At 59.7% G+C, this 25,616-nt stretch overlaps 1 protein-coding gene across 7 annotated transcripts in view; it reads left to right on the top strand.

Moving 5' to 3' along the window:
* ARHGAP23 (Rho GTPase activating protein 23) overlaps nucleotides 1-25,616 on the top strand; it is a 75,643-nt gene that overhangs the window by 26,923 nt on the left and 23,104 nt on the right. For 2 of the 7 annotated variants that reach the window (XM_053911009.2, XM_053911008.2), the window contains exons 2-15: nucleotides 5,501-5,662; nucleotides 8,398-8,425; nucleotides 9,553-9,648; nucleotides 9,849-9,927; nucleotides 10,090-10,144; nucleotides 13,174-14,338; nucleotides 15,851-16,006; nucleotides 16,212-16,326; nucleotides 16,523-16,580; nucleotides 17,856-17,999; nucleotides 22,679-22,993; nucleotides 24,268-24,329; nucleotides 24,589-24,719; nucleotides 25,319-25,440. In XM_053911009.2, the coding sequence (XP_053766984.1) occupies nucleotides 5,501-5,662; nucleotides 8,398-8,425; nucleotides 9,553-9,648; nucleotides 9,849-9,927; nucleotides 10,090-10,144; nucleotides 13,174-14,338; nucleotides 15,851-16,006; nucleotides 16,212-16,326; nucleotides 16,523-16,580; nucleotides 17,856-17,999; nucleotides 22,679-22,993; nucleotides 24,268-24,329; nucleotides 24,589-24,719; nucleotides 25,319-25,440 (2,688 nt within the window). Of the gene's footprint in view, nucleotides 1-1,384; nucleotides 1,423-1,559; nucleotides 2,035-5,500; nucleotides 5,663-6,741; nucleotides 6,957-8,397; nucleotides 8,426-9,552; nucleotides 9,649-9,848; nucleotides 9,928-10,089; nucleotides 10,145-11,952; nucleotides 12,063-13,173; nucleotides 14,339-15,850; nucleotides 16,007-16,211; nucleotides 16,327-16,522; nucleotides 16,581-17,855; nucleotides 18,000-22,678; nucleotides 22,994-24,267; nucleotides 24,330-24,588; nucleotides 24,720-25,318; nucleotides 25,441-25,616 lie in introns of those variants that run through there. The other 5 variants (XM_053911011.2, XM_045182374.3, XM_053911007.2 and 2 more) reach the window with 5 other exon arrangements.

Raw genomic sequence — 25,616 nt, forward strand, 5'->3', positions numbered from 1 at the left:
CCGTCTGGCTTCCGCCAGGGTGGGGGTGGGGGTCCAGCTCCTGCACAGGGGGCCCTGCAAGCAGCAAACAGGAAACAGGAGAACAAAACCGCTCCCTGGCCCCCACATGCCTCACCCTCACCCTTCCTCCTCCCTTCCTTCTCCCTCCCTCCCTCCTGCCCACCCCCAGGGTCCTCTATACTCCTCCCTCTGCTGCTAGGACCCCTCTCCTCTCTGGGCCCCTCCACATCACTCTCCTACCGGCCCACAGGGCTGTCCTTCCTCGGATGGGATGAGGGAGCCAACCCTTCTGCTCGGTTCTCCCTTTGGGTGGCTGCCAGCGAGGGCCCAGTGCTAGGATTCTGTCCCCCAAAACTCCTAGATCTGGGAGCAGGGTTTGGCTGGAGCTGCCTTCCCCAGCCCAACGCTAGCCTCCCTTCCCTATCTGCTGGCTAGAAGCTGGGAATAAGATCCAAGGTTGGAGTGAGGGGTTCTGGGCTTGGAGTCCCAGCGATGCCATAACAAGCTGGGTGCTCTTGGGCCTCAGTTTCCTAGTCTGACAACCGGGTCATAGCGGTGGCCCCAGGCCACGGCGAGGGGCCCTGCTGAGAAACACTGTGAACAGTCGGGTGGGATAGAAATGGTGGTGCTGAGGAGCACACACCTACCAGCCCAGACCTCCTCTGCCGGCCCCACCAGGAAGGGGCCTGGGGAGGGAGCGGGCGAGGAAGAGGGGGAGAGCAGGGTCTGCCATGCACTTGGGCTTCCTGCCTGCCTCATAGGCTGCGTGTGGGGCAGGGGCCAGCTTGGAACCCATTGTCAGCGTGGTGTTGGCCCCTCTGGGCAGAGTGAATGGGCGGCGGGTCCTGAGGAAAAGGGGCAGTCACACTTCCCCACTGTGATGGTGGGGGCTGCACCTGTAGCCCTAGGGCACCCCTGGTGTGGGTGTCAGAGCACTGGTTTCGGTGCCAGGCAGAGTGTGCACGCGTGGAGTGGGTGTGCTGGGTGGCATGTGCGTGTCGTCTGTCTGCCATCGTGGGGGTTGTGAGTCTCTCCGGGGGCATGTGTGGAGTGGGTGGGTGGTGATGTGGGGAGTGTCTGGTGGGCTTCTAGGCCATAGTGGGTATGCTTGTGCATGTGTCTCCATAGGACATGTGGACTGCATGGGAGGTGTCCAAAGTGCGTGCGTGTACGGCATGGAGTCCACACACAGTGTGCATGTGAGCGCAATAGTGTGCTGATGTGTGTGTGTCTGTGGGGTATGTGGAAGAGGGAGAGTTGTGAACAAGTGTGTGTGGCTGGGAGGGTGTGGTGTGTGGTGTAGGTGTGTACTGAGTGGGTAGGGTGTGTTTATGTGTAGGCATCCAAGTGAAGGACATGTGTACACATGTGAATGTGTGTTTCTCTGGGCGCAGGAAGCTGGGTGCAGTGTGTGCAGGCCGGGTAGGGTGTGAGTTTTTCTGTGGGTGGGAGGGTGAAGGGGCTCTGCACGTGTGTGCCTGTGCAAGGGCGCTGTGTGTGCGTGTGTGAGTGTGTGGGCTGGGGCGGCCCTGGAGAGGGGCCGCCCCGGAGGGGGAGGCGTCTGCTCCGCGCGACTCGCTGGCGTGTCCGGACTCCGCGCCTTCAGCGGAGTGGAGCGGGAGGCGCGGAGACGCTCCAGCCGTCCTGCCGTCCTCTGCGCGGGCCGGCCGTCCCTTCGGGGCCCCCGGGCCCCGGGCCCGTGGCTCTAGGGGGCGGGCGGGGACCCCTGGTGCCCGTCTGCCGCCAGGAGGGCCAAGGACGCCGCCCGCGGGGCGCCGAGGAGTGGCCGTGGTCCCCTGCGCTGCGCGCCCCGCTCCGGAAGCCAGGCCCTCGGTGGCGCAATGGGGCCGGGGGCCCCCACCTGCGGCGACGCTGGTGGGCAGCGCTATGTGGCGCTTGGAGCGCGCAGGGGCCAGGGGCTGGCGCTGGGAGCGCGCCGTCGGTGTAGACTGCAGCGCCCCGGAGCCACGCTGCCTCTGGCTGCCCTACCTCAGTCACAGCGACCGCCACGCGCCCGGGTCGCGGTGGGCCAGGGTGAGCGCTGAGGGAGTGGGGGCCAGGGGCAGGGGCCTGGGCAGGCCTCATGGGGAGGTGGGGACGCGGGTACCGGACCCTCACCTCCCCGGGATCTTTGAGCCGCGTGTGCCCTGCACTCTGGGGCCAGTGGCCCCGAGTGGGGAGTGAGTGAGGAGCTGGAGAACTGCCGGGGAGGGTGGTGGGATTGTGGCTGAGAGCTTTTCCGAGGGTGCTGGGTGACAAACCCTAGCATGGGTGAGGGCCTCCAGGGGACTCGAGCATACTAGCTCACAAGCAGCGAAGCCTGGAGGAGGCCAGGGCTGTTAGAGGGATGCTGGGGCATCTACAATCCTGGGGAATTTGGGCCGGCAGGGACCTTGAGCCAGAGGCAGGCAGGAGCACCCCTAAACGGAGTGGTGGGCACCACCCTGCCCTCCCTTTGGTAGTGGACAGGGGGCCCAGGACACACAAGGGTTTTCTAGTGGGCAAAGGAGACTGAGGTGGCAGAACGAGCCACAGCAGGTAGGGGGTGATATGCGGATGAGGATAGCAAACAGGGCAGGAATGGGGGGTGGGGACAGTGTTTCTGATGGCGGGGACCGACCGGGCTGGCAGGGCGTGAGTCACAGTGGGCACCCTGCCCGGCGTGAACGTTGTGCTCCCTGCAATGGCCTCTTTATGCTCCTGGGGGGAGGAGCAGGGTTCCGGGGTCTAGTTCCTTGTGTTGCCAGCTCACCGTGTGTCCAGTCGGGTCTGATTTGTGGCCCTGGGGCCGTCGCCCTTCTCCTAGAATCCGTTGGTATTTCTGGATGTCCCTTTCTTTCCTGCCATGAGGGTGGGAGCTTTTGGAAATAGATCTGGGCCAGGACAGCATTAATCAGGTGTGTCGCTGTGTCCCCTGAGCCTCTCCTTCTGCAGCCCCCCGTCTCCGTTCCGACCTCAGAGAGCAGAGATGGGGATGTGTGTGAGCTGCACCCCTTCTCAGTCTAACCACCTTTCTAGTTCTCGCTGATGGCTCCTTCTCCGGTTCTGCCTCTATCACCTTGTTCCCCGGCAAAAGAAGAGCAAGACCCAGCATTGTCCCCGGTGGGATGGAGGAGAGGAGAGGGGACAGGCATGTATAACAGCATAGAGAGATTGAGGGTAAAACCTAAGAGACTTCCTACAGTGGGGCACCAGGGCGGGCCACTGAGGGGGGCTGTGGTGTCCCCACTTCAGGCCAGAGTGTGGTGGCTGTGGCAGGGGGATCACCACACTGACATCCTCAAAAGCCTAGTGGGAAAGGGTGGGGGAAGGGGAACTGGAAAGAAGGAAAAGGGAGAGACTGAGATAAGGTTGGGGGCGCCAGCAGTGCCTGGGTGAGGAGGGGGCCTGAGAGGAAGGCACGCCTACCGCCCTGGGTTACAGGCAGGCCCCCTGGAGTGTGGCACCCCCCAGGCAGCTGGCAGCTCCAGGCAGGATGTGTGCTGGGGGAGGAGTGGGGTGCATGCGGGGACCTGTCTCAGCCACTTCTCGTCACTGGGGCAGCTGGTGGCTTAAACCTTAATCCCGGACACCAGCAAAACAATGGTCCCTGCAAACAGCCTCAGCTCGGAGCCTGGGCAGAGGGTGTGCAGGGGCGGCTGCCCACATTGGAGAGGAGCTGGGGCTTCTGGGAGGAGCGGGCAGAGGAGGATCTCCTGAGGCCCGCTCTTCTCCCTGATCAGTTCATTGTCAGGTCAGCAGAGATAGGAAATCCGAGAGATTTCAGCCCTCAGCAGAATTCCCAGAGAATTTTCTCTTCTGGACTCCTCGGACACCCCTGGGACTGCGGGTCAAAGTGGGAGAGTCCAGGCTGTTACCGCAGGTGGAAGGAACTGAGGGGCATCGCAGGGCCTTGGACCCCGTGCCAGAATCACAGCTAAGCCCTGCTGGACTGGGGGTCATGCCGCTTTTGCTTGAACCCTTGCAAGGACAGAGAGCCCACAGCTGCCTCCGGGCAGTCTGCCAGACCTACATGCCGGCGTGGTCACCTCAGCCCGGAGCTGTGCGTGCCTTCCCCGTATTGCCCACCCATCTGCATCCCCTGAAGCGAGCCGGTTGCCTCTGCCACATTCCCCTTTACTCTTTCCAACCAAACGCATGGAGAATTTCCCACCACAGCGCTGGGTGTAGGGCAGGCTTCCTTCCACCAGATGTGTGAGCAGGAGGCTGGATGGAGATATGATGGAACTTCTTGTATTGGTACATTTGACGGGCAAATTTGAGCTTTGTCCAGCTATTGGATGGGGAAGAAAGGGGGATTTAAGAGGAAAGGGGGAGCTCCTCACCCCAGAGACGGTAGTCTTCTTCCCTCTGCACCCAGCCTTGCCTTTCTTTCCAGTGCCAAGGAGGAATGAGGGGGTTGAGGGCTGTTTTGGGGGGAGAGGAAGGAGCTTCTTGTCCTCTGAGGGTTAGGTTAGGCTGCCCGAAGCGGGGGTTGGAGAGCCCCCGAGGGAGCCCTCCAGGCTTTACACTAGGCATGCTGCCCTGGGCTCCCATCTTCTCCAATCTGCCCTCTGCCTCCCCGTGAACACACCTCTCTGACACCCTCTCACTCACTTTCCCTCTCTGCGTCTGAGCCGGGAGCCTTCCCTCAGACACTGTCAATCCTCTTCTCCCTCATGCCCCAGAAACCGTCCTGTGTGTCCCCAAATTCTTGTCTTCAGACACCCTCTGCCATGCCATCCTGGGCAATCCCAAGTATCCCAGCAGGCCGGCAGGGGGGCAGCGAAGTGCCTCCCACCCCCACCCGGGTTCTTCCCTACTCACTGTGAGCCAGCCAGGCCTCTGGGCTGGGCTCCTGAGCCTCAGGAAGCCCCTTCAGTTGTCTGGGGTCCAGTCTGCTCCCTCGCAGCTCTTAGTCCCCCACTTGTTCCAGCTGCGGCTCCTGAAGGACGTGTGTGGGGCCAGTCTGTCCGTGCCTATGTATGTTTGTGTGTGTGTGAGCCTGATGGTGTGCAACTGTGTACCCATGTGTGCGTGTCCGCACAAGAGTGCATGTGTGTGTGCATTTTGTACATGAGTGTGCTTGTCTGGGTCTTGTGGTATGTTCTGTGTGCATGAGTGTGCATGGATGTGTCTGCATCTGCCTGCGCGAGCATCTGTGTGCGTGCGTGAGAGTGTGCAGCGGCAGGAGTGCGCTCACACAGCAGCAGGACCTGCGTGTCCAGTGCCCGGCACTCGGCAGGTGCTCGGTGAATGTTCGGTGAACTGGGCCGAGCCAGCACCTGGCTCACTGCATCGCGTTACTTCCTTGGAGGCAAAGGTGTCATGAGGGAATTGAGAAGAAAGAAAGAAGGAAGAAACTTTTGGGCTGATGAGGATGAGAGAGGAAGGGAGGGCTGAGGAGGAGGTCCAGGCAGAGGAGGGTCCGAGGACCCTGCCCAGTCCCTTTCAGGTCCTCTGTGCAGACTCAGGACCGTGGGCCACATGGCCACTCACCTGTCTCCCTGTGCTCCTACAGCTGCCACCGGGCCCGAGAGATGGGTGCTCTCCTGGGCGCCCCCTCCCCTGGCCGGGGACCCGGACGCTGCTGCTGCACAAAAGTCCCCAGGACGGCTTCGGCTTCACCCTGCGCCACTTCATTGTGTACCCACCCGAGTCCGCCGTGCACTGTAGCCTGAAGGTACGCCCAGGTCGCCCACAGCCCCTGCCCGTTCTCAGGACGACTCGACGGGGGAGAGGGGATTGCTTTGTACTGTCTCCTCCTAACAGTCCTTTTTCTGTGGCCGGGTCATTTTCATTGTCTCAGGTGAAGGCGGGGGTAGGGGGGCTGGTTCAGTACAGGAGACCTGGAGGTCGGGGAGCCAGGATGCCAGCTCACACTTCAGACTCACGGTCCCTGGAAGGGGAGCAACCTGCTCAGAGAGATGCAGTCCCGGGACCCCTTGTCCACTGGCCACTTCTGAGTGGGGTTTGTTGCTCCCTCTCAGCCTGAGCTCTCAGTGGGTCTGTCCTAACACACCCTGGGAACCCCTCCCAGAGCACCCAGGCCCATGCCGACCTCACTCTGGGGCTGGAAACAACCCTGGCTGGGGTGGAGGGGACCTGGCTTCTGGCCCTGGTACAGCTCCCAACTCCCCGTGGGTCCCTGGCCTTCATGTTTCCTTCTGTAACCCGTGGGCTCTTCTCTACTTGGCCCTTAAGGGCCCTTCCAGCCCGTATAAATGTCAAGTTCTCTGAGTCCAGGAACCAGGGCGGCTCAGCCCAACCCACAATCACCCTGGGAGGAAGGGGCCCTGAAAGTGAAGCAGTTATGCAGGAAGACATGGGGGGCCTAGGCAAGAACCAGGGCTCCCCAAGAAGACCCTGCTCCCTTCCCCAATTTTCCTAGCAGGGGAGGAGAAAGATTTATTTTGTATATATATATTTTAAGAGATTTTATTTATTTATTTTTAGACAGAGAGGAAGGGAGGGAGAAAGAGAGAGAGAGAGAAACATCAATGTTTCTCTCTTATATGCCCCTACCTGGGCACCTGGCCTGCAACCCAGGCATGTGCCCTGACTGGCAGTGGAACCAGCAACCCTTTGGTTTGCAGGCCGATGCTCAATCCACTGGGCCACACCAGCCAGGGAGAGAAAGATTTATTTTGGAGTCAATGAACCCATTTCTCCCCTTCCCCCAGGGCTGGCGCCAACCAGCCTGCACAGCTCTTGGGGTCTCTCCCTTGGAGAACTTGGTCCCACTTGCCAGAGAACCGAGGCATTGGATTTCACTGCCCTTGCTTGTGAACTTGCATGGCTCTTTGTGGACACATGTGCACGCATGGTGTGCTGGTCATGTACACACATGTGTGCATATCGGTGTCTATAAATACACACCACGTGTACATGGCTGGGCAACTCTCCTCGCCGTGTCTGAATCTGGGACGAGTGGGCTGCACACGCTATTCTCACTGGCTGCAGCTATGCTTCCGAATGTAAGTGGGGGCTGATGGTGTGTGGGAGGGGCACTGCCCTATCCCTTGATGCCCAACGACACGACCCCCTAATTCCCTGGAGCCTTCGGTCCTTTCTTCCCTCCTTTACCAGAACGCCCCTCCTTCCTGGCCCCTGCCAACTTCTCTCAGGGGTCCCTGCTGAGGGGTGACAAGGGCAAAAGCAGCCTGAGCGGCCTAGGCTGGGCAGCGGACCTGTCTCCGAGAGACCCAGCTCACAGGGGGCGCTGGCAGACTCCAGGGCAGAGGAAGCCAGGGACAGGCTCCATTCCCTTTCCAGAACCTGCCCAGGACTGGGAGCCTTCAGGGAGCTCAGCCATCTAAGTGCATCTGTCTGCCTCTGCCACCCGCTCCCTGCGCTGCCAGCTCCTATCAGTGGGCATGCACCCCATGTGGGAGGGCCAGGGCAGAGGGACTCTCCAGCAGCGCCCAGAGGCCTTCCTGTCCTGGCTGGTGTGCCAGAGTCTTGGCTTCCAGCCATGGCTCTGCTACTGAGTCTCTGAGTGGCCCTGGCAAGTCCTCTGTAGCATGGACGATCTGCGGAGAGGGTTAGACACGAGGACACCGAAGGTCAGGTCCTGCTCTAAAGTGCCACATCCTGTGGGCCCGTTTGGTCTCTCTGACCTTCTCCTTTCATTTCTGTTTTCCCCCCACATCCAGTGCCCTTCCCCCTCACCAGGGTGACCCCAGAGGCCTCCCTAATGGGTCCCCTTGACTCAGCTTCTTAGCCCTGCACCTCGATGCCTCTTCTCCAACTGTATTTTCACAACCACTCACTCCTACTCAAGAACCGTCACTGGCTCCCTCTCTCTCTCATTTCAAACTTGAATGCTTCAGTCTGACTTCTGTGGCTTGCTGGTGTTGACTTTCTTTCTTCTCCACCTCAGCGGATGCAGTCCTACATATCATTGCTTATTTCTGACACCAAGCGCCCGCACCCTCCACTCCCCTCACCCAGAAGGCCTTCTCCCAGCCTTCTAAAAGCCCCTCCCCCAGAGGGACACCACTCAGGCCTTCCCCTCCCATCCTCTAAGAACTGATAGCCGCTGTTTGCACTTGTCATGCCTGCTTATCTCTGTCTGTCTGGGTTCTCTCTCTCTGTGTTACTATGTTTGTTTCGGGCTCCCCAAGGGAAGGGGTCATGGGTCCCCCCACTGGATTGGGGGCTTTCAGACGGCTGTGGTGTTGATGTGGTAGGATCGGCATGAGAGAGAGCTCATGTCATTGGGAAATCCTGCCTGGGACTTGATGTCCCCAAAGACACCCCTCCTGCTATCTCCAGGCGCATGGCTATTTGGAGAAGATAAGGGGGTAGGCCGTTGGGTGAGGGAGATTAAAGGGGCCCGCCCAGGTGGAGCCGGGCCTCCCTCCGTGCTGCTGAGGCTGGACCGAGGGCCAACACCCATCTCTCTGTCCCCTGCAGGAGGAAGAGAATGGAGGCCGAGGAGGAGGTAAGGGGTGGCGAAGGGTGGGCCCCAGGGGCTGGGGCCGAGCTGGGATTCGTCCTCCAGCTTCTGTTTCTCTCCCTCTCCCCCAAGTCAGCCTGGATTTTGCTGTGCCCCTCAGCCTCGACTGCTGTTCCTGTCCTTGCCCTTCTCTGTGTGGCCACTCTGGACATCTGCTCACGCTCTGTCTACCTTCCCTTTCTTCCCTCACTTCGGTCTCCCTCTGGGCCTTTCCGTTTCACATTAGAGGTGGTTCCCCGGGGAGCAGATGGGTTTCTGAGACCTGGCCCGTGCCCTGGAGTTACTCCCAGCCTAGACTAAGGCACACACAGGGGCTGCAGGGCCTGGGGGCTGCGGGGGCGTGCAGCTGACCAAGGGCTATCCTCGTGGATATGAGTCTGCATCCCCTGGCTGCCGCCCTTGCTATTTCAAAGGATCCCTGACTTGCGCCCAGGCTCCCCAGAGTATTCGAGGCAGAACTCCTTGAACAGGCAGCCTTCTTCCTTCTCTGCTCCTGGGGTTTCTGCTGGGAAGCCACAGGGACACTGTCTTTCTGCGTCCTTATTACAGAGGCCTGTGGTGAGGGAGGAGCCAGCTGACTAGAACAGGCCCATTTCTCTGAGGGAGATGGTAGCAGAAGAGTATTGCTGGGTGTAGTGTGATGTCAGAGGTGTGGGAGTTGGGTGTCTGTGAGCTTCAGGGCCTTCCTGCAGCCTCCCTGGTCTGTGGGTGTGGACATTCTCTGCGTGTGGGAGTGTCTCTCCCTGCTGGTATACCTGCAACGCTTGATACAGCCTCTTTTATGTTACCCTTTCCTCTGCCTTGTGACTCGTGTGTGTGTGTCTGTCGCACCAGACAATGAGCTGCGAAGGGGAAGAACCATGCCTCTCTGCCCTTTTGAGTCTACTTCCTAACACAATGCTGGGCTGCGTAGGGAGCAGCTCTGCATCTGTGTAGGTTTTCTTGCTCCCGGGAGTGTGTCTTCCTGTCTGATCCTGTGCCCCTGTGCCCCTGTGAACATGTGGGGCTCTGTTTGTGTGTGTGTGAGTGTGGTTATTCTCTGAGTGTGTGTAGCTGTGCATGGGTGTGACCTTCAGCAGGGCCCCCCCAGCTAACCTGCTGATGCCCACCAGGACCCTCCCCCCGGCACCGCCTGGAGCCCATGGATACCATCTTTGTCAAGAATGTGAAGGATGAGGGCCCTGCCCACAGGGCGGGGCTTCGCACAGGTGAGCTGTCCCAGTTATCAAGCTCATTGCACCCCTCTGGGCCTCTTCTCCCTACCCTCTGGTTAGGATGGGATTCTTGGACCCAGGTGTTAGGGAGGCTGCTGTCACCTGCTATCATCCATTCTGGGTAACAGGGTTCTCAGGTGGGACCATTGATGTACCTTGGCCCGCTCACACTTGGCCCTGCCCCTTGTCCCCAGGAGATCGGCTGGTGAAGGTGAATGGGGAGAGCGTCATTGGGAAGACCTACTCCCAGGTCATAGCTCTGATCCAGAACAGGTGAGCGCCCCCTGCCTCCCTCTCCCATAATAGCTCCTGCCCAGTCACGGAGTCCCTGTGCACCCATCCCCTTGGCCCTGGGGGTGCCCTGGAGACCAGAATCCCTGTTCTCCCAGACCCTGTTGCCTCAGCCGGGCCTGACCCCCTGCCCTGTCTCTGTAGCGATGATACTCTGGAGCTCTCCATCATGCCCAGGGACGAAGACATCCTCCAGCTGGTGAGTCCTGCCCTGCACTCTGAGGTGGAGAACCCTGGAGCCTGGGGACAGGATGTAGCCTTCCCCCTGGGCCTCCCTCCTGTGTCTGCCCCTCTGGGAGGTAGAGAAGAGAGTTGGGGGGGGGGCAGCACCAGCCTGGCATTGCCCAATCAGGGATGCCGGGCCCAACCCTGGGCTGGGACTGGTTGTTGCTTCATTCAGGGCTGGTGTGTTGGGGGAGGGGAAGGCACCAGCCTTGGCAGACAGGATTCCTGCCAGGGAGTCTGGAAGGAGGGTGACCCAGCGGGCCCTGCCAGACTGGCACGTTCTTGTTGACTCCCGTGAGAACCCTGTTACCCACACCTTCTTGCAGCCCCAAGTGAGTGTGTCTCCTGTAGCTGTGTCCACACACACAGCACACCCCACCCTACTGTCCTATGCTCTAGTTCACACAACCCACCATTCCCTACTCCATACACAAGCAGAACACACCAGCCACGCAGCCACACAACATAACCCCTCGGCACTCTTTCACGTTGCACGCCCTACACTGCGGTACGTGACACACAGACACGTGACAGCAGGCACACGCGTGCCACACACACAACCTCTCCATGCTGCGCACAGGCGCCACTGCCGCACACACCCCTCAGATTGCACAAGGCACCAGAAACGTCGCACAGCCCTGCACTGCCCTCGGGGTCTCCATTCCCCACAGCGCAGCACACCTACCGTGCATCACACTGGTCCTTGAGCTTCTCGCTACCACACGTGAGCAGTCGCTGACGTCACAACAGGGGTGCCCCCAAACATCGCAGCTCCAGCCCAACCCAGGTGCCAGCACTCCCCAGCATCACAGTAACCAAACCTTACTCAATCACATCAGGCCCTGCAAACTCGCCTCCCCACACAGGCCCCTCAGCCCACCTGGCACTCAGCGTTGGGCACAGCAGATGCCGTGGACATTGCACGCGTCACACGTGTACTTGTTTACCCCACACGCTGTGCACACACACACACACACACACATGCACGCACCGTCTCTCTCTGTGCCCCCTCCCGGCCCTGACCCAGAGCCTGAGGTAGTTCTCTCTGTCCAGTGCCCAGTTCCCTGGTCTCATGGGTCACAACCAGGTGCCAGCTTACTCGCCCCCAAGGCCACTGCCCCCCAGGGGAGGCTGAGTGCCAGGCCCAGGAGGCCCCGAGAGCCACTGTGTTGGCTTCTGCCCTGGATGTGTTCTCATAATTACTGTAATCATAGTGCCCTGCTTGGCACCATGCCCCTCCGGGAACCTCCACCCCCTGACCTCAACTGTCCCCTTGCTCTTCCTGGCGAGAGGGAGGCAAGGATGAGGGTCCAGAGAGGTGCATGCCTCCCCCAAAGTCTCAAAGGCCCTGCCCATACACCCCCAGGCTGAGGCTGGGCAAGTTATGGGACAGGGTGACAGGGTAGGACCTAGGGCTTGTCCTCCCACCCCCTCTTCAGCTGGTGGGGGGCATGAAATGGGGAGGGAGGCGGCTTGGAACTCTGCTACCCAGGCTGGGGTGGGGGGCAGGCCCAGATGTCAGCATTTGGGGGCCTCCTCTGGCACCCCCATCCCTGCCGGCTAGAGGGTGGGGCCCAGGCATTCCTGTGGTTGGGAGCCAAGGCTGGAGGCCAATGGGGCTGAGGCAGCCGCTGACGCCACCGCCGACGCTGCTGCGAGGGCCCTCCACACCCATCCTTCCCTCCCTCCTCCTCCGGCCAGCCGAAAGAGCCGGTGGGGGCCAAAGGCAGCCGCAGGGAGGGCAGACTGGGGGTGGGGGGCAACGGAGGCCAGAGCTGCCGAGGTGGTCAGAGGGGTTAGCAGGGCGGGGGAGGGTGGAGGCCTGCGGGATGCTGCCGCCACTGGTGTGATTGCGGGAGCCCGGGGAGCCGGCAGGATGGCAGGAAGGAGAGGTATGTGCGTCCCTGGCCGGCTGTGTTGGCCCAAAGGGGGCTGAGTGTGCGGGGGTGTGGTTTAGCTCATTTTCATCACATGACGTATGTGCCGGGACTGGAGGTGCAGTTATTTGTGTGTGTGTCTCATTGTGTTTCACTATGTATGTGTGTGTCTCTGGGTGTGTATTTTCCTGTGTCTCCTGTGTGTGTGTGTGTGTGTGTGTGTGTTTGGTGTCACTCTCCCACCCTTTGGTACTTCACCCTGAGGTAGACCCCCAGGCACCCCATCAAGGGCCAGGCTAGGGCAGGGCCACAAGGCCGCTGTCCCCGGGGGCTGCCTCCTTTTTTGGCTGGCCCCGGCACCGGCCCTGTCACTCCTCAGCAATGCAGCGTCAGCCTCAGCTCCCAGAGCCAAATTCCAGGCCTCTGGTGGCAGAAGGTGGCCCAAGGCCCCTCAGCCAGTCTGGCCCCTCCTCCAACCTGACCCAGAGGGAGCAGGAGGTGAGTTAGTTCCTCCTCACAGGGGCCCAAGAGCCAGGCCCCCCTCTCTGCCCACCCCCCTCCCCATCCAGGCAATGGTGGGACAGCTGGGCATTCCAGCCTCCCCTTAGACACACCCCTTAGCCGGCTTCCTTCTGTCATCTGCCACCTTGACCTGTCTCTGGTGGGATTTCCCAGCTCCGCCTGAGGGGCTGTGGGCACTGTTGGACATAAGGAAGCAGGGCAGCAGCTGAGGCCAGCATTGGGGGAGGACCCCAGAAATCAGATGTTGAAATGTCTGTGGCTAAAGGCAGTCCTTGTCATAAGTCTTAGAGGAATCCTGGCTCTTTCTCCAGTATTTGTGTGTGTGTGTGTGTGTGTGTGTGTGTGTGTGTGTGTGTGTGTGTGAGAGAGAGAGAGAGAGAGAGAGAAAGAAAGAGAGAGGCTCTCGCAGGTCTCTTATTTGTGTCCCCTACCCCACCTTCTTTGGAGCATGCCCTCCTACTCCCACTACTCAGGACCCCCCTGCTTGGTCCTCTCCTTTCAACCCCCTTCTCTGTCATCCTGAACTCCCAAGGCAGCAGCCCCGCCATAGCTCTGCCCTGTGGGACCTGTCCAGCCCAGCTTACTTTCCTCTGTCCCCCGCCAGGCCTACTCCCAGGATGCCTACCTGAAGGGGAACGAGCCATATTCTGGAGAGGCCCGGAGCATCCCAGAGCCACCCCCAATCTGCTACCCTCGAAAGACCTATGCCCCGCCAGCCCGGGTCTCCACCTGGGCCACTATGGTGCCTGAGCCCCTCTCAGCACTGCCCAGTGACCCCCGGAGTCCTGCTGCCTGGAGTGACCCGGGAACCCGCATCCCATCTGCTGCCCGCGCCCATTTGGACAACTCTTCCTTGGGGATGAGCCAGCCCCGCCCCAGCCCTGGTGCCTTCCCCCGCCTTCCCTCAGAGCCCCGAACACCTCGTGCCTTCCCGGAGCCTGGCAGCCGGGCGCCCCCCAGCAGACTGGAGTGCCAGCAGGCCTTGTCACACTGGCTGTCGAACCAGGTACCCCGCAGGGCGGGGGAGAGACGGTGCCCTGCTATGCCCCCTCGGGCCCGCAGTGCCTCCCAGGACCGGTTGGAGGACATGACTACCCACCACCCATGGCCCTGCTCCACCTCCCAGGGTGCCTTGAGCCAGCTGGGCCAGGAGGGCTGGCACCGAGCTCGCTCAGACGACTACCTGAGCCGGGCCACCCACTCAGCTGAGGCACTGGGGCCGGGGACACTGGTGTCACCTCACTTCGAGCGCTGTGGCTGGGCTTCCCAGCATCCATCCACCCGCACTCCTGCCTGCCCATCCAGGGACCTGCCCGGACCCCAGGCCCCACCCCCGCCTGGTCTGCAGGGCCTGGACGACATGGGGTACATCGGGTATCGGAGCTACAGCCCATCATTCCAGCGCCGGACTGGCCTCCTGCATGCACTCTCCTACCGGGACTCATCCTTTGGGGGGCTTCCCACCTTCAACTTGGCCCAGTCCTCTGCACCGTTCCTACCAGAGGCCTCCGAACCACCCAGGGTTGTCCAGCCAGAACCCAGTTCCCGGGCTCTGGAGCCTCCCACCGAGGATCGTCGAGACGAGGTGGTCCTGAGGCAGAAGCCTCCGACAGGCCGCAAGGTCCAGCTGCCCCCTGCAAAACAGATGAACCGCGGGTTTGGTGACGAGTCCTCAGACCCAGAGACCACTGGGCGAGGGGAACGCCTGGGTAGGAAGATGGCCCCTTTGGCCACTACAGAAGACTCTCTGGCTTCTATCCCCTTCATTGGTGAGTGATGGTGCAGGAGGCTGCCTCGGGAGACCTGGTTGTGCCCTGTTGTACCCCATCCACCTGTCACCATGGGCAAAACTTCCGGTTGGGTGCTGATGGGATCAGACTGTTTCTCCATCCATCCATCCATCCATCTATCCATCCATCCATCCATTTTTCCTTCCTTCTTTTCCTTCTTCCTTCCTTCCTTTGTTCATTTCTTTCTCCCTTTGCATTTTTCCATCAGTCTTTTCATCCTTCTGTCCTCCCTTTGTTCCTTTCACTCTTTGTTCTTTCCATCTACTCTCCAACCTTCCATCCATCCGACAAGCATTTGTATCAGGCACAGTGCCAGGCTCTGTGCTCTCCTGGAGCATGTAGCCCAATAGAGGGATATGTGATCAGACAAGAGCAATCCAGTGGGATGGGTGTGTGACGGGCATACGGGGAGCTCTAGGAGACAGAGAAGGACCACATAGCCTAGACAGGGGCATGGGGTGGCCAAGGAGAGAACCTTGGAGAAAGGAGATTTTGGCTAAGCATTGAAGGGTGACAAGGAGCTAGCTAGGGGCAGAAAGTTCAGGGGGAGAGAGACTGGAATATGTAAGGACTGAAGCGTTAGGGACAGGATGTCCTTCCAGGTCATCAGAATGGGTCTGGAGGGGCTTGGCAGACGCTAGGGAGTGTGTGCTTGATCCTGAGAGCAGACGGAATACTGAAAGCTTGCTGCCTCTACAACAGAGGTTGGATAAGGGAAAGGCAAGAGAGTGGAGAAGCGGGTGATTCCCAGGTTTCTTGCCTCGCTGGAGGGTGATGCCTCACCTGCATTTGGGAAGGAGAGGGAGTGAAGCAGGAAAAGGTTTAGGCTTTGCTGAATATGAGGCACCTATGAGGGAGCGGGCTGGGCTGGGCTGGGCTGGGGCTGGGGACTTGGGAGAAAGACCCGATGAAAGGTCGTGGGGCTGGGGGCCAGGAGCAGAGAAATGGTCGCTGGAGCTGCCGGTGGGGAGCTCACTGTAGTGCAGCGATGGGAGGGAGGGAGGGAGAGGAGAACCGGCCTGGATGCCCGCAGCTGGCCCTCAGTCCTTCAGTGTGAGCGGGCAGGCACAGTCTCAGTAAGCTCCTAGTCCGACATGGAGGTAAAATCCTTACTTTCAAAGTACTCCCCATCTTGGGGGGACACAGCTCCTGCCCTCAAGGAGCCCCCAGCTAACGCAGGAGATTGTCTTTATCCTCAGAAGCTCCCAGTCTGGTGGGGGAGACACAGTCCCTGCTTGCAGGAGCCTGGTCTAAGAAGGCTGGCTGAACCCCTTGCCTGGTGCCCCTCGTGTGATGGGGGAGGCAGGGGCCAAGCCTCCATGACTAGTCTGGTTGGTGGGGCACCCTTGGCCATGGGCATGTTGCCAGCAGAACGCTGGAGAGTTGAGGGGCTTGGGGGATGTGGGCTGGGCCTGGAGCAAGTCTGGGGGTGGGGGACAAGCAGGCTCAGCTTTCTGCCACCTTCATCTACCACTCCCTCCATTCTCATAGATGAGCCCACCAGCCCCAGCATTGACTTACAAGCCAAGCATGTCCCTGCCTCCGCTGTGGTCTCCAGTGCCATGAACTCGGCTCCCGTCCTGGGCACCAGCCCATCCTCCCCAACCTTCACCTTTGCCCTCGGCCGCCATTACTCCCGGGACTGCAGTGAGTGCTCCCCACCCCCAGACCCCCGCCCCGCCCTTCCCTTTGCTGTCTGGCCCCCACTGTCTCTGTTGGGTCTGCTACCTGATGTCTGACCTCTTCTGGCTGGCTTCAGCTCCTTCTGGCCCTGCCCAGACTGGAGGGCTCAGGGGAAGCCCCTGGCCCACGGCCCCCACTGACCCTGTGGACCAATGTGGTGGTTTTGCAGGCAGTATCAAGGCCAGCCGCCGGCGCTCCTCCTACCTGTTGGCCATCACCACGGAACGCTCCAAGTCCTGCGACGACGGGCTCAATGCCTTCCGGGACGAGGGCAAGGCTCTTCGGTGAGGATGCAGTCAGGTCCATCACAACGGGCTTGACCAGGCCGTGGTGTGGCTCCCAGCCCTGGGGTCCTTCCTCTACATCACGGCAGTGAGCTTCCTCCCTAGAAGGCCTTTGAGCCTGGGGGATTGGAAAGGGTGGCGGTTCAGGTCCTAGTGCTGCTTTCCATGTTCCTCACTCTTGGTCCTTGCTCCCCAGGCGTCTGCCAAACCGAGTACCCAGCTTGCGGATGCTTCGAAGCTTCTTCACTGATGGGGTGAGTGGCGAGTGTGTTGGGGGGCGAGGGTGTCGGAGTGCTGAGCAGGGCCTTGGCGTGGGGTCCAGGCCTATGACCTCTGTCATCTGAAATGGGCTCCTTCGCTTCCTGCCCTCTCCTTTCTCCCTGCACCCACTCGCCCCCATGTCAGCCATGTGACCCACCTTCCTCCATGGGCTCTGTTGTCACTGACAGACACCATGCACCCTCCCAGCCAAGGCCTTTGCACCCGCTGCTCCCTGTCTGGAATGCTTCTTCCATGGCTCCCCGCCCTGACCGAAGGACTCGCTTTTTTCACTTCCATCAGGTGTTTTTAGGCCTTCCATGAAATTTCAGCCTCCACCCCTGACATTTTATGCCTCCCTTCACTGCTTTGTTTTTCTCCTGAACGTTCTTCGTGTTCTGTAATTCATGCATCCACCTCCCTCCCTGCCTGTCTCCCAGCTGGGACATAAGCTCCATGCGGATGGGACGGGGGTTTTATCTGGTTTGTGCGCTGCTTGATCTCTGTAGGTGCCTACACCATGGGACTGGGGAGGCACTTGGCCAGTGTTAGAGTGGTGTCTCCAGGGGCCAGGGCCATTGGAAAGGAGTGGAGGGACACAGGGTTGAGGGTGGTGAGGAAGCTAGAGTTTCTGGCCTCAGGACCTGGGGAAACCGCGGGTCAGCTCTGCAGTGGCCTTACCTCCTTGATTGTGGATGGACAGGAAGAGCCATCTTGATTTTAAACTCCCAATATCTTTAGTTTGTTTAACACCTTGATGATATTGTCACCTGGCCTACTCCTTCTAACTTCCTCTGCTAACTTAACATGTCACCTTGACATATCACCTCTGTGGCTGGAGTCCTGCTGAAACTATCACTTCCTCCGTTTAACTCTTTGTGGACATGGCTACCTGCTCTGCTAATTTAGTCTTTATTGATGTTCTGACTTCCTCTGTTTATTTAACTCGGTGTTTAGACAATCACTTCCTCTGTTTCCTTAATTCCTTCAAGTCTATAAAATTAAGCAAGGCTCTCAATTGGCTTTTCTGGCGAGGTGAGGCCGAGGTCTGCAGATCAGAGCCTTTCCTCCTTTCTGGCTTCCCCAGTACCTGTCTCATGACCTCAACCCAGAGGTCCAGGGAGGGCAAGCAAGGCCATGAGGCCACACAGCACAGCAGAGCTCAGCACAGGCATACGCCAGGCGCCTGTGGCTGTGAGGGCTCCGTGGGGTTCCTGAGACGCTGGCACTGTGGGAGCCACCTCAAGTTGCCCTCTGTGGTCTTGTTTCAGTCCTTGGACAGCTGGGGCACTTCCGAGGATGCTGACGCTGCTTCTAAGCGACACTCGACCTCTGACCTCTCGGACGCAACCTTCAGCAATATCAGGAGAGAAGGCTGGTTGTATTATAAGCAGGTCCTCACCAAGAAGGGGAAGGTAAGATGGCTGGTGGAATGAGGTGAAGGTGGATGGAAGCTGAATCCAGAAGAACTCTCCAGCTTCTTACCCTGCAGTGTCTGGAGCCAAAGAGAGCCAGCTGAGGCTGCAGCAGGATGGGGAGAAGTTAGATGCTAGGAAGAACTTCTGGGGGACCTAAAGCACACACGTGAAAAAGACGTCTGTTCTGTGCAATGGGTCTGATCAAGTTGTGCTTGGAATACTGACAAAACCAGCCCTTGGTTGGCAGGTCACCCCAAAAATGACTGCTAGGGTTCATGGAAAATGAGGGAGCAAGGCCAGGGTGATTCTCTTAGGGGGGCTGAGGCCCCCAAAGAAAGCAGAGGTCAGCCTTTTCAAAGCCAGAAAACATTTTAGTCTTTATCCTGAGAGCAACTGAAAGCCCTGGGGCCTGTTTCGTGTGGCTTCCTGGGGAGTGCATTAGAGCTAAAGCGGAGGCAAGAGGACCAGTTAAGAGCTGCCATAGAGATCAAGGTGAGAGATGAAGGGGGCTTGGACCTGGGGGTGGAGGGTCCGAAGGGGAGATGGTGGGGCCCCTGGGTGGTCTGGGCAACTGAACCTCTATTCCAGGCTGGCGCCCTGGCTGAGGTGGAGGGAGGAGAGGCAGCCCCCCGCTGTGCCTCTGAGCAGCGAAGGCAAAGCTGAGCAGAGCGGTTATCATAACCTGTACTTGCCTCTTGGCTGCAACATGAATTGCCAGGGAAGCTCGGGTGACGCACCTGCCCAGGACTCAGTTTCCTCATCTGCAAATGGAACTGATAATAATCCCTAGCTCACACGTCTGTTGTTGCAGATTGGATGAGATGGGTTTACTCGGTGCCTGGCACAGGGCAGCCGCTATTCCGCTTCCTGCTTTTACTTGAGTGTTCCAGCCTGCCTTCTAGGGGTCTTGGACCTGGAAAGAGCATAAGCTTTGAAGTCATACAGATTTGGAATTCCTGCCCAGCCACTTATCAAGCATAGGCTCTGGGCATAAGGTCTCTTAGCTTCTGAGCCCCCACCTTTCTGTTCTGTCGGATGGGGACGATGTCATTCTACTCCAGGGGCTGAGGGTGAAGTGAGATGGTCGTCCAGGCAGGGCTGGCTCCTCTGCGCCCTCACCCAGTCTGTGGGTGATGACTGAGGGCGTGGCCCGCCCTGATGCTCAGTTGAGGTTCTGGGGATTTCGTGATGAGGGAGCCAGGCCAGTCCTGCCCTGCTGGGGCTCCTGACGAGCAGAAATAGCTCGGTTGCATAACAGTTTCTAGTGCCGGACTGCTATGACGGCGGCACCCTGGGCAATGGCACCCAGTAGGTGAGCACAGCGTTGCCCTCCTGACGGCCTGGAGAAGGGTGGGGAGGGAGTGCTGGGTGGCTGGGAGCCAGGCCAAGAGGCAGGAGCCAAGGTGGGGTCTTGGGCGCCTGCACGGGGGGCTTTTTCACTCAGGAGGAGGGCTTTAAATGGGAGGAGTGTGGGCTCAGGAAGCAAGTGCTGCGCCTGGGACAGGAAGAAACAGTGCCCCTGCTGCTGTCCGGGTGCGCGAGGATGCAGGCGCTGACCAAGACTGTGGCACGGGGCTGAGGACAAGGGGCAACTTAGAAAGATTCAAGGGGAAGAAAGGCCTGGGCTTGCTGATGGCTGGAAGGTGAGGGAGGATGGGGGAGGCAACACTGGCCCCTGGGGTCTCTGCTTGGGCTATGAGGTGGTGGGTCCCCTGAGCCACTGGCCCCAGAGGGACAGGTATGGGGAAAGGAAGCCAAGAGGTTCCCTTGGGCCCTTGTGGAGCCCAAGGGTGGAGGTGTCCTGGGGACTGAGGTGCCGAGGGTGTGGCACTCAGGACGGAGGCCCCCCAGGGAGGGCACTTGTCCATCAGGGTGTGTGAGGGCACTGGAAGCCAGGGTGCAGGCTCATGGCAGGAGAGAGCCAGAGACAGACTGCACCTTGAAAGGAAGGGTGGGGGGATGGAGGCCAACAAGGAGAGCCAGCAAGATGGCAGGTAACCAAGAGGTATGACCTAGGAGGCTCAGGGAGGGGAACCAGGTGCCAACAAATCCTTTCAGCTCAACATTTGGGTCCCTTGGAGGGCCTTTGAGAACTGCTCCTCCTGCCCACCAGGTAGCCCATGCCCCAGCTCTGGGTGGCCCCTGGAAGCCCAGCCACACACAGTGTTTCTGGGGCAGGGAGAGGACCTGGTCCATTCCCACTCACTGATCAGGTCTGGTGGCCAGGGGCTTCCACTCCCACCTTGGCCAGAGTCCGATTTCACTTGCCCCCTCGGTGCCATGGCCTGGGAGTCAGGAGAGGGGTCCTCAAGTCAGCTTGGAGCCCTTGGTCTGATCGGGGTGCTGATTGCCAGCTAGATGCTATCTGTCCACACGCATCCAGCCTCTCCTGGGTGGCCCCCTCATCCCTCAGTCTCTTTCAGAGACATTGCCTATGCAAGAGGGGAGGGAAGGTGTGACATGTCCCTGCAGCCACAGACCCAGCACTTGAGCTGGATGCGACCTTGGAAACCAGCTAGTTCACCTCTTGTTTTAGCAGCAGGGAACACTGATGCCAAGTGAGGGGGCTTGACTTGCCCAAGGTCACCTACCTGGTTCAGTCTCAAAGGGGCACCCTTGTCACCACCTCACTCTGACATTAAAATTCTCCTGGAGGGCCCTGCTGTCTCCTGCCCGGGTCCCTAGGTCTTCAGCGATAGGCAGGCTCACCCCCGGACTTGCTGTGTTCACCCGGTTTGCTCTGAGGACAGAGGTGAGTGCTGAGTGCGGAGTAGCAAGTGGGCCACCAGCCAGAGGAAAGGAGCTCTCAGTCTGAGATGGAACCCCTGCCCTCAGGGTGCTCCCGGGTGACTCAGCCACTTGTGCAGTAAATGCTGATGAGCACTTACTGTGGCTCTAGGATCTGGGATGTGGGCTGAGAGGAGAGTTAAGCTTCCTGCCCTCAGGATCTTACCCTAAACAGGGAATTCCGTCACCCGCACCACCTGGGATGGCAGTAAGCACCCAGGGAATGGGATTGCCTTTAAGTCGGAGGGAGGGGTTCCCTAGAGGGGAAAAATAGTCAGAGAGGGCCTCACTGAGGAGCAGATGTTGGTGACATTTGAGCTCAGACCTGAAGGGCGAGAAGGGAGCAGCCACAGGAAGGGAGAGAAGGAGCTCCAGGCAGAAGGACCAGCTAGTGCAAAGGCCTCGAAAGGGTGGGCGTGGCTTGTTCTCTGCAGAAGGCCCTGTGGCTTGACACGGGAGGAAGGAGGGAGAGGAGATGGGTCTGGAGAGGGAGGACCAGATAACCACGTCCATAGATTTGATTCCAGGGTGGTGGGAACCCATGAGAGGTGCTAAGGAGGGGAGAGACGTGATCTCGGTTACATTTTAAAATCATGGCCACAGCTGCTGGGTGGAGAATGGACTGTAGGAGGCGAGAGTGGAGACTGGGCAGGTTTGTGTGTGTGGTTGTCCAGGCAGCAGGGGTTGATGGCATGGACAAGGTGGTAGCAGGTGACGTTTGGGAAGCTGAAACAACTTTCTGACAGGTTGGATATCAAAGTGAGGGAAAGGGAGGAGTCAAGGGCAAACTTCAGGTTTCTGGAGTCCCGGTGGATCAAGTGCTCCATACTGAGCTGAGCCTGTGGGCTGTGCCAGTAAAGATGCTGTATGGGGGCATGGGAGGTACGGAACTGGGTCTGCGGAGCCTGGGGTACCCTGGGCATCACCATGAGCAGACAGATGGTGCCATGGGGGGAGGCACACAGGAAGAGGGGAGCCCAGCACAAAGTTCTGCAGCTCCCATCCTTTAGGGCAGCGTCCCAACCTCCCCTCTACTGACACCCGGGACCAGACCATTCTGTGTGGTGGGGCGTCCAGAGCATCCTTAGCCTGCACCCACTAGATGCCACAGCACTTCCCCAGGGGTGACGACCAAAAATGTCCCCAGACAAATGTCCCCTGGGGGTGATTCACCGCTGCTGAGAACCACTGGTACAGTGGAGGTGACTAGTGGAGGAGACTTGAGAAGGAGCCAGTGGAATTAGGAGGGAAACCAGGGGCTGTGGGGTCCCAGATGCTGGGAGAAGGTTTGAAGAGGGTTTGAAGGCACACCCAAGGCTTCAGAGAGGCTACAGAAGGGGCACAGAAGGGCCAGGAAGTGGCTTCCTGGGAAGGGGTACTGTGTGGAGTTTCAAGTGTGAGGCAAAGAAACCAGGAGAGCAAGTGTGGTTGACACCCTGGGCCAGTTTTGCTGTGAAGGGGCGCGTGTGTGGACTAGGAACGGCTTTATCAGGATTTGGTGTGAGGTGGCTCCTGCTGGGCGGGGCCGATTGTCTTCCCAGGGCCCCTGGTGGTTCTCTGGGACATTGCCAAGGCGGTGAGTGTGGGTGCTGGTCTTTAAGGATGCTAGTCTTTAAACAGAAGGTTGTGGACTCTCTGTGGGGACTGAGAACGATGGGTAGGTGTGTCCAGGCAGGCAAGGGGCTGAAAGAGTTGGAAAACTGTGGGCAGGGGGCTGCCCCACGTTCCCGCTGGAGTGAAGCAGGGCACCTCCTGGTGGGCAACAAGGTGTCCACTGTCTACAGCTTCCTACAGCCCCCCTCCCTGCGCTCTGGGGCGGGGAGGCAGGCCTGGCCTCTCACACCCTCCTCCTCCTGTCTCTCCCCCCTCCTGCTCATGTTTCCCTGCAGAAAGTGGGCGGCGGCCTGCGCCAGTGGAAGCGGGTGTACGCCGTGCTGCGGGCGCGCTCCCTCTCGCTGAGCAAGGAGCGGCGGGAGCCCGGGCCGGCAGCGGCGGGGGCGGCGGCCGTCGCAGGTGAGGACGAGGCGGCGCCCGTCTGCATCGGCTCCTGCCTGGTGGACATCTCCTACAGCGAGACCAAGAGGAGGCACGTGTTCCGGCTGACCACCGCTGACTTCTGTGAATATCTCTTTCAGGCTGAGGACCGGGATGACATGCTGGGCTGGATCAGAGCTATCCGAGAGCACAGCAGGGCCGAGGGCGAGGTGAGGGCCCGGCCCAGCCCCCACCAGGCCAGGGAGGCCAGGGCGGACCCGGGGCCACCTCTCACCTGCCGCAGGCCTCCTTGCGTCACTCTGAGCCTCAGTCCCCTCTTTGGTAAAACGGGTTAGCAACTGTACCCACCTAGAGTTTGGTGTGGAGAGAAAATACACAGTGTCTCACAGAGTACCTGGCATCTTTGTGTGCCCTGACTGGCAGTAACAGAAGTAACCATGGGAATGATAGCAATTTATTATTATTATTATTATTATTATTAATTATTTTACGATTGAAGGCTCTGGCACAGCGAGGTCAGCTCCAGGCCAACCTCAGCGCTGGCCGCAGGCTCGGTGGTGTGTGTGTGAGTTTCCTATGGAGTGTGTTACAGCACGCAGCGCCCCTGTGCCAGAACTGGGGCTGGCCCTTCTGACAGGGCCGGCCTGTCTGCAGGGACATGAACACATTGACCTTGGGAGGAGGCCAAGCGGCGTGGCCTTTGGCAGCAGGCAGCAGGGATTGTGCCAAGGCGTTGGCAGGGACTTTGAGAGAATTTAAAAAATGGCTCCCCTTCCTAGGCGGCTGCACACCAGGGGCCTGAGCTAGGGTCTCCGCCTCGGCCGGCCCCTCCTTGGCCGAGTGCCTGCACAGAAGTGTCTCCATACACCTGCACAGAGTGTTGTGGGGGTCCTGGGCATGGGGGTGGTCTCTGCCAAGAGGATGGAGGGCCCCTGCTGGCCATGGGGAGAGGGCTGTTAGCGCAGCCTGTGGGCTGCAGACCCTCCGGATGAGGACGCACCCTCTCCCTGCGCCAGGTCTGCCCCCCCAGGACATCGTCTTTCCCACCGTAAGGAGGAAAGTACCTGGCATCTGGGTCCCTGCTCTCGCAGGCCTGGCTGGGCTGTCCCCAGCAGGGCATGGCCAGGGGTCCCAAGTCACCTTTGTTATCGTGATAACTGCTCCTCGTGGAGCACCTCTCCATGCCTAGGCAGGGCTGCGACGGGTGCTGGGTGCCTCCTTCTGCACCCGCACCCTGAGGTTGCTATATTCCCCTCCCATGTTACTGCTGAGGGGACTGAGGCCCAGAGCAGCTACGTGGATTACCCGAGGTCGCACGGCTGGTGGGCGGTTGCTCAGGAGTCCAGCCCTGGTCTTTCCTGCTCTAGGGTCTGTGCCCTCCAGCTGGCAGATGGAGGCGAGGGGAGACAGGGGCCAGGGATGAGTCCTGGCATGGGCTGGCTGCGGGCCTGACCACATCTACTCTCTCTTCCTCTTCCTCCAGGACCCCGGCTGTGCCAACCAAGCTCTGATCAGCAAGAAGCTTAATGATTACCGAAAAGTGAGGTGAGCACCACACTCATGGAGTGGAGCGGTCCTGGCTGTGGGGTGGGGGCAGGAGAGCACTCCTCCCAGCTCACCTCCAGGCCTGAGGGCAGCCTCTGAGTCGCCCTCTACTGGGGGTAGGGAGGGTGGCAGTCCCCAGAAGGGCACGAAGGGTTCACCTCAGGGGTAGAAGGGAGACCCAAAGTGGCGGGAGGCCGGGGCAGGTAACATGCTGGGTCACCCAGATGAAGACCCCTTCTTTCCCCCTTTTTCTATGCAGCCATAGCTCTGGGCCCAAAGCTGACTCCTCCCCAAAAGGCTCTCGTGGCCTGGGGGGGCTCAAGTCTGAGTTCCTCAAACCAAGCGCAGCCCGTGGTGTCAGGACTCAGGACCAGCCTGCAGGGGGCAAGGGTAGGATGTGGCTGCTGAGGGGGTGGTGTGCATGCGGGTGGGAGGTGGCGGTCAGCTCTGTGGGTCTGCAAGGGAGCAGAGGGCTTGTGAGTGTGTGTGTGTGTGTGTGGTCGTGTGCCAGGGTCACAGCGGTGTGTGTATGCCTGTGAGGGCCTGGGGGTCTCAGGGTCTTGGGGCTGGAAGAGTCTGGAGCCTGATTTCCTTCTAAGACTTCCCTGCTAGATAGTCTCTGCTGTGTCCCTTCAGGGACAGAGGGCTCGTCCTCTCAGGAAGCAGCCTTTTCCATCTTCACACACTTTTGGCAGTTAGAAAGTTCTTCCTTTGGTTGTACAGAATCCTTGGCTCCTACCTCGTTGTGTTAGCCCTGGAGGCCACACAGGAGTCCTTACATAATTTGGAGACTCTCTTCTCCAGGATAAACATCCCTATCCCTTTGGCTTTCACGACCGGTATATAATTTTCCATCAGCCCTCAGCATCCCAATGGCTTCTCTGCAGAGTCCCAATAAGTCCAAACGTGTGTAAATATGGCGGGTGAATGTGGTTGCTGCCCTTCCCCGGGCTCAATTCATCCTGGCGTTTTCTGCCCCACCCCCACAGATGACAGTGGTGCCGCCCCCAAAAGTCCCTGGGGCATCAACATCATCAAGAAGAATAAGAAGGTAGCCCCCAGGGCATTTGGGGTCCGCTTGGAGGAGTGCCAGCCAGCCACAGAGAACCAGGTGGGTCTGTGCCACACTGCAGAGCGGGCACGGGAAGGGGGAGACAGAGCTGCAAGGGACTTTGGAAACAGCTGTCCCCCTCATCTTCCAGACGCAGCTGGGGAAGCCCAGACAGGGAGCAGCAGCACTGAGGCAGAGCCCAGAACCCCTGACCCCTGCTGGCCTCCCCACCTTCC

Source organism: Desmodus rotundus, chromosome 9 (assembly GCF_022682495.2).
Source record: "Desmodus rotundus isolate HL8 chromosome 9, HLdesRot8A.1, whole genome shotgun sequence".
NCBI classification, from domain to species: Eukaryota; Metazoa; Chordata; class Mammalia; order Chiroptera; family Phyllostomidae; genus Desmodus; species Desmodus rotundus.